The following is a 12,036-nucleotide window of genomic DNA, read 5'->3' as shown; positions in this document are numbered from 1 at the left end:
GAGGGACAGGATGTACATGTATTTGGAAAGGCAAGGACTGATTAGGGATAGTCAGCATGGCTTTGTGCATGGGAAATCATGTCTCACAACTTGATTGAGTTTTTTGAAGAATTAACAAAGAGGATTGATGAGGGCAGAGCAGTAGATGTGATCTATATGGACTTAGTAAGGCGTTCGACAAGGTTCCCCGTGAAAGACTGATTAGCAAGGTTAGATTTCATGGAATACAGACAGAACTAGCCATTTGGATACAGAACTGGCTCAAAGGTAGAAGACAGAGGGTGGTGGTGGAGGGTAGTTTTTCAGACTGGAGGCCTGTGACCAGTGGAGTGCCACAAGGATCGGTGCTGGGTCCACTACTTTTTGTCATTTGCATAAATGATTTGGATGCGAGCACAAGATTTACAGTTATAAGTTTGCAGATGACACCAAAATTGGAGGTGTAGTGGACAGCGAAGAGGGTTACCTCAGGTTACAACAGGATCTGGACCAGATGGGCCAATGGGCTGAGAAGTGGCAGATGGAGTTTAATTCAGATAAATGCAAGATGCTGCATTTTGGGAAAGCAAATCTTAGCAGGATTTATACACCTAATGGTAAGGTCCTAGGGAGTGTTGCTGAACAAAGACACCTTGGAGTGTCATGTTGTGGCTATACAGGACATTGGTTAGGCCACTGTTGGAGTATTGTGTGCAATTCTGGGCTCCTTCCTATCGGAAAAATGTTGTGAAACCTGAAAGGGTTCAGAAAAGATTGACAAGGATGTTACCAGGGTTGGAGGATCTCAGAGAGAGGATGAACAGGCTGGGGCTGTTTTCCCCGGAGCGTCGGAGGCTGAGGGGGTGACCTTATAGAGGTTTACAAAATTATGAGGGGCATGGATTGGATAAATAGGCAAAGTCTTTTCCCTGGGATTGGGGAGCCCAGAACTGGAGGGCATAGGTTTAGGGTGAGAGGGGAAAGATATAAAAGAGGTCTAAGGGGCAACTTTTTCACACAGAGGGTGGTATGTGTATAGAATGAGCTGCCAGAGGAAGTGGTGGAGGCTGGTACAATTGCAACATTTAAGAGGCATCTGGATGGGTAGATGAATAGGAAGGGTTTGGAGCGATATGGGCCGGGTGCTGGCAGGTGGGTGTAGATTGGGTTGGGATATCTGGTCGGCATGGGCAGGTTGGACCAAAGGGTCTGTTTCCATGCTGTACATCTCTATGACATTATGCTGGAATCCGAGGTAGACAAGCAGGAGGCTGGGTGAACACAGCAAGCCAGGCAGCATCAGGAGGTGGAGAAGTCAACATTTCGGGTGTAACCCTTCCTCAGGACGGGGGTGGTAGGAGCTGCAGGGAAAGGGGGAGGCGGGGGCAGGGTGGTGAAGTGTGGATAGGGGTAGGCAGGTAAAGGGTACGAGCTGTTTGGTCAATGGGAGGAATGAATCCAGTTGATGGCAGGGAGGAGTGGAAATGGGGGGGGAGGGGCTGGAAAGGGAGTCGAGGGATAGGGAGGGAGGTTATCAAGCAGAACAGGCAAAAGAAAATGTTTCATTTAAACGGAGAGAGATTGAGGACTTTGCAGTACACAGGGATCTGAGTGACCTGGTGCAGTAAGGGACAAATGTTAGTGTACAGGTACTACGAGTAATTCAGAAGGCAAATGAGATGTTGCTTATTACAAGGCAAATGGAATCGTAAAGAAGGGAAAATGTTCAACAATTGCAGAGGGTAAGACATCCTCTGGAGTGCAGTTTCAGTCTCCTTTTCTAAGAATAGAGACAATTACTTTATCAGCAGTTCTGGGAAGGTTTAGTTGCCTGATTCCTGGAATGAAAGGGTTGTCTTATGAGGAATATTTGAAAAGGCACATCTGTATCCATTTACATTCAGAGGAATGAGAGGTGGTCTTATTCCAAATTACCACCATCCCGTACTTGAATGGCACCCACATCCACAAACATCCACTCCCTCCATCATCGATGCTCAGGAGCAGCAGTGTGTACTGCACTGCAGAAATTCACGAAAGATCCTTAAACAGTTCCTTCCAAACCCATGACCTCTTCCGTCTAGAAGGACAAGGGATACATCGGGACACCGATTTCAAACAAAGACAAGGAGCAACGATTTCCTCTGGAGGATCTGTGGGATTGTGGATCTCAGTTCCCCAGAAAGTGGAAGGGTGGCACTCCTGAATATTTCGAAGGCTGGACTATGTCGGTTCCTGAGTGATAAAGGAGTCACAGGGTGACAGAATAATACAGTTTTGAGGAGACCCATCAGCCTATCGAGTCCAAAGTGACAAAAACAAGTGAAAGGGGTATCAGGGCTGACTGGAAAGTGGAGGCCACCAACTGGTCAACCAATGGCTTGATCCCCAGCAGAGTAGGCTCAATGGGCTGAATAGCCCACGCTGGCTGTGTTGTATGTTGCCAAACTCTACAGCTCATTGGCACATCCTCCAATTTCTGTCACCTTTGTGCAGCTACCTTGCCTCCCCTTAAGACTATAAGAATTAGAGCAGGAAGGAGTAGGCCATTCAAACCCTCGACCCTGTTCTGCCATTCAATAGGATCATGGCTGATCTGATATCCCTCATGTCCGCTTTACTGCATTTTCTCCATCCCCCTAGATTCCCTGATTGACCACAAACCTTGGATGCTGCTTGACCTGCTGCGCTTTTCCAGCAACACATTTTCAGCTCTGAGCTCCAGCATCTGCAGTCCTCACTTTCTCCTCAAAGATTTTAACCCACTGCGAATCCTCTTGCAAGGATGCCTTCCTTGAAGAAGCTCTCTTCCTCCCTGGGACACATTTTCCTCATTCCTGAAGAAGGGCTTATGCCCAAAACGTCGATTCTCCTGCTCCTTGGATGCTGCCTGACCTGCTGTGCTTTAACCAGCAACACATTTTCAGCTCTGATCGCCAGCATCTGCAGACCTCACTTTCTCCTCTGACCACTAATCTAGCTCAGCCTTAATTATGTCCTCCCTGTGGCCCAAAGTGCTGTAGCACTGATTTGAAGAGATGAGGAGCATTCTTCCCAATTTCAACTTTGTTACAGTTTATCATGCTGCCAATGGGATGTAATAGCCAACTGCACGTACATATCCTTGCATCCAAAATTGTAAGATAGTCCTTAAGAAATTGATGGAAAATCATGGATGAAACCTCTTCACCCAGAAGTTGCTGAGACCGAGCAGCTCTATTTAGGGACTGGTTGGGGTGAACAGAAGGGAAAGCTGGAAAACCACGTGAAATGGAAAGCAATGGAAGACTACACCGATGGACTGAGATGGATAAAATTGGGAGGATGTTTGTGTGTAACAAACACGTTATTAAAATGGCTCTTTCTGTGTTCTCAGCTTAATGGAAACTGATGGAACACACCAGGGAAAACAGACACTGAAAAAGAATGATTTCACAAAAGCACTGACCCTTTCACATATATATCACTCATCTTCTCTCCTGTTATACTCAGGTCATCTAAGATTACATCGTTGGTGTTCCATATGATACAACGCAGGTAAAACCTGGAAAAGAGACAGAGGTAATACTTACAAGAGAAACTTCAGAAGAATAATTGTTCACTTTGTCATTCAACCACAAAACCAGATCGATTCACAATCCCATCAAATAGGACAGGGACAGCATGGGGTTAGATACAGAGTAAAGCTCCTTCTACACTGTCCCCATCAAACACTCCCAGGACAGGGACAGCACGGGGTTAGATACGGAGTAAAGCTCCCTCTACACTGTCACCATCAAACACTCCCAGCACAGGCATAGATTAGATTACTTACAGTGTGGAAACAGGCCCTTCGGCCCAACAAGTCCACACCGACCCGCCGAAGCGCAACCCACCCATACCTCTACATTTACCCCTTACCTAACACTACAGGCAATTTAGTATGGCCAATTCACCTGACCCGCACATCTTTGGACTGTGGGACAAAACCGGAGCACCCGGAGGAAACCCACGCAGACACGGGGAGAACGTGCAAACTCCACACAGTCAGTCGCCTGAGTCGGGAATTGAACCCGGGTCTCAGGCGCTGTGAGGCAGCAGTGCTAACCACTGTGCCACCGTGCCGCCCATAGCACGGGCTTAGATACAGACTAAAGCTCCCTCTACACAGTCCCTGTCAAACACTCCCAGGACAGGGACAGCACAGGGTTAGATACAGAGTAAAGCTCCCTCTACACTGTCCCCATCAAACACTCCCAGGACAGGGACAGCATGAGGTTACATGCAGAGATAATCTCTCATGAGAGCTAAGTCTGAACATTGGTTGAATGAATTAAATTGCAGTTTAAGCTACAGGAATTCAAGGTCTTCGAGACAAGTTTTAATTTGACATTCCCAAATTTGTTGGTGTCTGAACACTGCATTGGAATGCTGCAAACCCTCACACAGCAGCACGATCACTTAATAACAGGAGTAGGTCAAAGCAGAATAGTCCCTCCAAGACCATTGTGTCAATCAACTCGACCCTGGCTCATCTGTGGGTCAGCTCCATCTCCTTGTGAGTCTGAGAGAGTGATTGTTGCTGGTCTGGGGAAGGTGAGGTCCCTGCACCCACAGGACAACAGGAGCCAGAGAAAGATCGAGACAGCAGCTTTAATACTGACTGGGTGAGAGAGCGGGCAGGAATCTTACCGTTTCGCTTTGCGAGGGGTGATGTTGAATGGAGGTCCTGGGGGTCCAAGTGACTTGGGAAAGATGTCTACCCAAAGTTGGATCTTACCCTAAAAAAACAGACAACACACTCTGTGGAACATTAAGCACATACTAGGGAGGATTCCATGAGAAGGGTCTGAATCCACATTGGCTCCTTGATTGCACTGTCTTATTTCTCATCTTTTATTAAATTGTTTTCACTCATTCATCGGATGCATTTATTGCCCGTCCCGAGTTGCCCCTTGAGAAGGTGGGGGTGAGCTGCCTTCTTGAACCGCTGCAGTCCATGTGCTGTGGGTTGACCCACAATGCCCTGAGGGAGGGAATTCTAGGATTGTGATCCAGTGACAGTGAAGGAACGGCGATATATTCCCAAGTCAGGATGGTGAGTGGCTGGGAGGGGAACTTGCAGGGGGTGGTGTTCCCATGTATCTGCTGCCTTTGTCCTTCTGGATGGAAGTGGTGGTGGGTTTGGAAGGTACTGTCTGAGGATCTTTGGTGAATTCCTGCAGTGCATCTTGTAGATGGTACACACTGCTTATAGTGAGCTTTGGTAGTGGTGGGAGGGGATGTTTGTGGATGTGGTGCCAATGAAGTGAGCTGCTTTGTCCTGGGTGGTGTCAAGCTTCTTGAGTGTTGTTGGAGCTGCCCCCATCCAGGCAAGTGGGGAGTATTCCATCACCCTCCTGACTTGTGCCTTGTAGATGGTGGACAGGCTTTGGGGAGTCAGGAAGTGTCAGCTTTTAAGAATAGTAAGACATAAAAGCAGAATCAGGCCATTCAGCCCATTGACTTTGCTCCACCGTTTGATCATGGTTGATGTGTCTCTCAATCCTATTCTCCTGCCTTCTCCCCATAACCCTTGACCCCCTTACTAATCAAGAATCTAACTATCTCTGTCTGAAATACCCTCAATGACTTGCCCTCCCCAGCCCTCTGTGGCAATGAATTCCACAGGTTCCCTACCCTCTGGCTGAAGAAGTTCCTCCTCATCTCAGTTATAAAGGGTCGTCCCTTCACCCTGAGGCTGTGCTCTTGGGTCCTTGTCCCTCCTCCTAGTGGAAACTCCTTCTCCACATCCACTCTATCCAGGCCTCTCACTATTTTGTAAGCTTCAATCATATCCTCCTCATCTTCCTAAACTCCATCGAATAGAGACCAGAGTCCTCGACCACTCCTGATGTGACAAGCCCTTCATCCCTGGGATCATTGTTGTAAATCTCTTCTGGACCTCCTCCAACACCAGCACATCCTTCTTTAAATACGGGGTCCAAAACTGCTCACAATATTCCAAAAGCAGTCTGACCAGTGCCTTATACAGCCTGTTATGAAGGTGCAGAAGTGTACTGTACCTTTAAGACAGTGAAGGACCTAGCAAGTACACAGAATACTGGAGAATTTACAATGGGACATTTGGTCCAGCAGCTAGGTTGCTATGAGAAAAAAAACAAATTTGAATTCAGCCAATCAGTTTTAATTATATCCCAAAATAGCAACTTCCAATCAAGTTTGAACTTAGTATATTGATAATTTTAAAAACCAATGAAACAATCTGATGTTTTGCGGTAAAGACCATGAAAAAATTGAACAGTTGGGAGGAAAACTGCCAAGCCACCAGCGTGTACAGACTGCCCAAAACACAGCTTTCTTGAAGGTACCTTTATCAATCAGTGACCTGTGAAACAGAAATCCCTAAAATGAAGACAGAGGGAGATACAAAGAGAAGATTCGACAGCTGGCTGGTTTTGAAATTTGAATTTTTTGGTAAATCTTAATCGGGGTTTTTATCGGTCTAGTATTTTAGAAGGGGAAGGTAAAAGATCGTTAGAGGAAGGAGTTGTAAATAATTGTCAATTAATTATTCTCTGTTAAACTTTAAAAAATAAAGTTGTTACTTTTTACTTTAAATAGTGACTTTTGGGACTAGTTCTTGGTGTCTTGAATTTTCACATTAATTTTGCTGGGCGGGGGGCACTTTGCCTCGTAACAAGCCTCAGCAGTATGTCCCCATTCTTGTATTCTAGCCCTCTCGAAATTAATGCTAACATGGATCGAGTCTATAGGATTCTTAAGAGGGAAGGTGAGCAGCTAGCAGTCGTGGTACACAATAGTACCAATGACAGGCACAAAAAGGCAGGGCAAGCAGAGTAGGGCAATCTCAGAATTGCTACCGGTGCCACGGGCTAGTGAAGTAGGAACAGAGAGTGAGTGTAGTTGAACAGGTGGCTACAGGGCTGGTGTAGGAGGAAGGGCTTCAGATGTGTGGATCATTGGGATACCTGCTGGGGAAGGTGGACCTGTACAGGGAGGATGGATTGCACCGGAACTGGAGGGCTACCAATATCCTGGGCGGGAGGTTTGCTAGAGCTCCTCAGGAGCTAGATTGGCAAGGGGATGGGAACTGGAGCTATGGATCAGAGGATGGAATAGGTAGTGAACAGACAGACCCAGACTGCAGAGTCTGTGAGGAGGGATACACACTTGATAGGGCAAAGGTGCAGTCAGTGGGATGGGTTGAATTGTGTCTATTTTAATGCAAGAAGTGTCAGGAATAAGGGTGATGGATCAATACGTGGAGCTATGATGTTGTGGCCGTTACGGAGACTTGGATATCACAGGGGCAGGAATGGTTGTTGGATGTTCCAGGGTTTCAAAAGGATTAGGTGGTGGGGTAAAAGGGGTGGGGGAGTGGCATTGCTAATCAGAGATAGTATCACAGCTGCAGAAAGGAAGGTCGTCGAGGAGGGTTTGTCCACAGTCAGTCTGGGTGGAAATCAGAAACAGGAAAGGAGCAATCACTCTATTGGGAGTTTTCTACAGGCCCCTCAATAGCAACAGGAACACGGAGGAACACATTGAGAGGCAGATTTTAAAAGGTGCAGAAGTAACAGGATTGTTGTCATGGGTGACTTTAACTTCCCTAATATTGATTGAAACTTCCTCAGTGCAAATAGTTTGGATGGAGCAGATTTTGTCAGGTGTGTCCAGGAAGGGTTCCTGACGCTATATGTCAATAGGTTGACTAGAGTGGAGGCCATATTGGATTTGGTGATTGCCAACTAACCATACCAGGTGTCAGATCTTTTAGTGCGAGAGCATTTCGGTGATAGTGATCACAACTCCCTGGCCTTTACTATAGTCATGGAGAGGGATAGGAGCAGACAGTATGGGAAAGTATTTAATTGGGGGAGGGGGAATTACAATGGTATCAGGCAGGAACTGCGGAGCATAAATTGGGAACAGATATTGTCAGGGAAATATATGACAGAAATATGGAGGTTGTTTAGGGAGCACTTGTTGATAGTGCTGGACAGGTGTGTCCCACCGAGGCAAGGAAGGGATGGTAGGGCGAAGGAACTTTGGGTGACAAGGGATGTGGAACATCTAGGAAAGAGGAAGAGGGAGCTTACCTAAGGTTAAAGAGGCAAGGATCAGACAGGGCTGTAGAGGGTTACAAGGAAACCAGGAGGGAGCAGAACAATGGACCAATGAGCTAGAAGAAGGCATGAAAAAAACCTTGACAGGTAGGATTAAATAAAACCCCGAGGCCTTCTACACTTACGTGAGGAACAAGAGGATAGCCAGAATGAGGGAGGGGCCGATCAGGGATAGCGGAGGGAACTTGCGCCTGGAGTCGGAGAATGTAGGGGAGGTCCTTAATGAGTACTTTGCTTAAGTATTCACCACTGAGAGGAACCTTGACATTTCTGAGGACAGAGTGAAGCAGACTGATATGCTCGTACAGGTTGATGTTAAGGAGGAGGAAAATTTTGAAAAATGTAAGGAAAGATCAATCCCCTGGGCCAGACGGGATCTACCTGAGGTTACTACAGGAAGTGAGGGAAGAGACCTTTGGCAAAGATCTTTGTATCCTCACTGTCCACTGGGGAAGTGCCAGATGATTGGAGGATGGCAAATGTTATTTCCTTGTTCAAAAAAGGGAAGAAGGATAATCCTGGGAATTACAGACCAGTCAGCCTTACATCTGTGGTGGGCAAAGTATTGGAGAGGATTCTGAGAGACAGGATTTATGATTACTTGGTAAACCATAGTTTGATGGCTTTGCGAGGGGAAGGTCATGCCTCACAAGCCTTACTGAATTCTTTGAGGACGCGACAAAACACATTGATGAAGGTAGAGCAGTGGATGTGGTGTATATGGGTCTTAGCAAGGTGTTTGATAAGATTCCCCATGGTAGGCTCATTCAGAAAGTAAGGAAGAATGGGATACAGGGAAATTTGGCCATCTGGATACAGAACCGGCCTGCCCATAGGAGACAGAGGGTGGTAGTAGATGGAAAGTATCAGTGACCAGTGACCAGGGGTGTTCTGCAGGGAATCGGTTCTGGGACCTCTGCTCTTTGTGATTTTTATAAATGACTTTGGATGAGGAAGTGGAAGGGTGGGTTAATAAGTTTGCCGCTGACATGAAGGTTGGTGGAGTTGTGGGTAGAGTGTAGGGCTGTTGTAGGTTGGAACAGGACATTGACAGGATGCAGAGCTGGGCTGATAAGTGGCAGATGGAGTTCAACCTGGAAAAGTGCGAAGTGATTCATTTTGGAAAGTCAAATTTGAATGCAGATTAGCAGGTTAAAGGCTGGATTATCAGCAGTGTGGAAAAACAGAGGGATCTTGGGGTTCGTGTTCATTGATCCCTCATAGTTGCCACCTCAGTTGATAGGGTTGTTAAGAAGGCACATGTTGTGTTGGCTTTAATTAACAAGAGGGTTGAGTTTAAGAGCCACGAGGGTATGCTGCAGCTCAATAGAGCCGTGGTTAGACCACACTTGGAATATTGTGTTCAGTTCTGGTTGCCTCATTATGGGAAGAATGTGGAAGCTTTAGAGAGGGTGCAGAGGAGATTTACAAAGTCGCTGCCTGGACTGGAGGGATGTCTTGTGAAGAAAGGTTGAGGGAGCTGGAGCTTTTCTCATTGGAGTGAAGAAGGAAGAGAGGTGACTTGATAGAGGTGAACAAGATCATGAGAGGCATAGATAGAGTAGCTAGCCAGAGACTTTTCCCAGGACGGAAATGGCTATCAATAGAGGGCATAATTTTAAGGTGATTGGAGGAAGGTTTAGGGGAGATGTCAGAGGTAGGTTCTTTACACAGAGAGGTATAGGTACATGGACTGCACTGCCAGCAGTGGCAGTAGAGTCAGAGATATGAGGGACATTTGAGTGACTCTTGGATAGGCACATGGATGATAGTACAATGAAGGTTATGTAGATTAGTCTGATCTTAGAGTAGGATTAAAAGTCAGCACAATATCATGTGCCAAAGGGCCTGCACTGTACTGTTTTATGTTCTATGTATTTGCCTTCCCAACTGCCAACTGAACCTGCATGTTAACCTTAAGAAAATCGTAAGCTGGGATCCCAAGTCCCTTTGTATTTCCGATTTCTGTAGCCTTTCCCTGTTTAGAAAATAGCCCATGCCTCTATTCTTCCCACCAAAGTGCATGACCTCACACTTTCCCACATTGTATTCCATCTGCCACTTCACTGGCCACTCTCCTGGCCTGTCCAAATCCTTCTGCAGCCTCCCCACTTCCTCAGCAGTACCTGTCCCTTCAACTATCTTTATGTCTGATTCAAAGAGAGAACGGCACATAATTAGAAACCAGTAAGAGACATAAAGACAGATCGCAATGTTTTCTATAGGTAGGCAAGAAAGGGGGGGAGTAGCTAAAGTAAATGTGGGTGCCTTGGAGTCAGAGACAGGAGACACAATAATAGGGTATAAGGAAATGGCACAGGCCTTAGACAATAGATACAAAAGAATTCCAACACTAATTGGAAACCAAGGATCCTGTAAAAATGAGCGATTCATAATATTTTTAAAGACTATTTAGCCAATAATGTACCACATAAGAACAGTTATGAACAGCAAAATTACAGTTCATGGGTTAGGAGCAATATAGATTGATGGACTCTGGTCTACTTGATGTGTACTCTTATGGACATGTATCTATGGCAGTCCAGAGAATGATAGATTTGCATTTATATGACACCCTTTGCTTTTGGCAGATTTCCCAAATGGGCAATTGACTATTTTTCAAATGTTATAATCTGGGAAATATGGTACCCAATTTTCACAAAGCAAGCTCTCCCAAACAGCAATGTTATTTCTTTTTATTCATTCATTAATCGCCCATTTCTAATTACCCAGAGGGCAGTTAAGAGTTAACCACATTGCTGTGGGTCTGGAGTCACATGTAGGCCACACCAGATAAGGATGGCAGTGTCCTTCCCTCATGGTTTTTTTTTCTCACCATCAGCACGGTCACCATTGGACTCTTACCTTCAGATATTTCATGAATGAAGGTTCAACCACCTGGCAGGAGTAAAACTCAGGTCTCGAGAACAGTACCTGAAGACTCAGGATTAATAACTTTGTGATAATGCCACTAGGCCATCGAATCCTCTAGTGATGGGACAACCTGGTCACTGGGATACCATCTCCAATCAAAGGGACCCAAGCCACTGACAGCAGTGGTTCAAGAAGGCAGCTCACCCCCATTTTCTCAAGGGGCAACTAGGGACAGGCAATAAAAGCCAGCAACACCCATGTCCCATGGGAGAATTTAAAAATAAGCTTGCATGTTTGTATGGCCTGAGGATCTATATCTAACTCCTTGTGGTTATTCACAACAGAACCGAGCACTTACCTGCTCAATGTCAGGCTGCAGTGGGCTGAATAACGCTCGCGTCTCCACGTGCTCTGGAACCAGGCCCTGTTTGTGAAGCACGTACAAAGCCAGGCGCTCATCGGGGGGTCCGAGGTGTGTGCCGAGGGGCTTCCCATCCTCTGCAATGAGAAGGAAGAGTCAATCAGTCAGCCGTGACAATCGGAGGTCTCTGTGATGCACCACCCTCCATGTGAGAATCCTGCGTGTTAAATTCTTGGACTGTTTATCAGGGTGAAGGGTTGCTAGGACTGAAGAATAGGTAAAAACAATGACTGCAGATGCTGGAAACCAGATTCTGGATTAGTGGTGTTGGAAGAGCACAGCAGTTCAGGCAGTATCCAAGGAGCAGCGAAATCGACGTTTTGGGCAAAAGCCCTTCATCAGGAATAAAGGCAGTGAGCCTGAAAACGTGGAGATATAAGCTAGAGGAGGGTGGAGGAGAGTACAATAGGTGAGTGAGGGAGGGGATGAAGGTGATAGGTCAGGGAGAAGTGGGTGGAGTGGATAGGTGGAAAGGAAGATAAGTAGGTAGGACAAGTCCGGACAAGTCCTGGGGACAGTGCTGAGCTGGAAGTTTGGAACTAGGGTGAGGTGGGGGAAGGGAAAATGACGAAACTGTTGAGGTCCACATTGATGCCCTGGGGTTGAAGTGTTTAGATTACTTACAGTGTGGAA

At 46.3% G+C, this 12,036-nt stretch overlaps 1 protein-coding gene across 6 annotated transcripts in view; it reads right to left on the bottom strand.

Annotated features, from left to right (window-relative positions):
- The window catches only part of dysf (dysferlin, limb girdle muscular dystrophy 2B (autosomal recessive)), a 440,247-nt gene that overhangs the window by 18,511 nt on the left and 409,700 nt on the right, over nucleotides 1-12,036 (bottom strand). For all 6 annotated transcript variants that reach the window (XM_060835988.1, XM_060835909.1, XM_060836235.1 and 3 more), the window contains 3 exons: nucleotides 11,341-11,480; nucleotides 4,651-4,739; nucleotides 3,428-3,523 (listed from right to left, as the gene is read on the bottom strand). In XM_060835988.1, coding sequence (XP_060691971.1) covers nucleotides 3,428-3,523; nucleotides 4,651-4,739; nucleotides 11,341-11,480 — 325 coding nt within the window. The remainder of the gene's footprint in view (nucleotides 1-3,427; nucleotides 3,524-4,650; nucleotides 4,740-11,340; nucleotides 11,481-12,036) is intronic.

Source organism: Hemiscyllium ocellatum, chromosome 1, assembly GCF_020745735.1.
Source record: "Hemiscyllium ocellatum isolate sHemOce1 chromosome 1, sHemOce1.pat.X.cur, whole genome shotgun sequence".
NCBI lineage: Eukaryota > Metazoa > Chordata > Chondrichthyes > Orectolobiformes > Hemiscylliidae > Hemiscyllium > Hemiscyllium ocellatum.
Note: the sequence above shows the minus strand (reverse complement) of the source record. Positions and strands in the feature narration are given on the sequence as shown.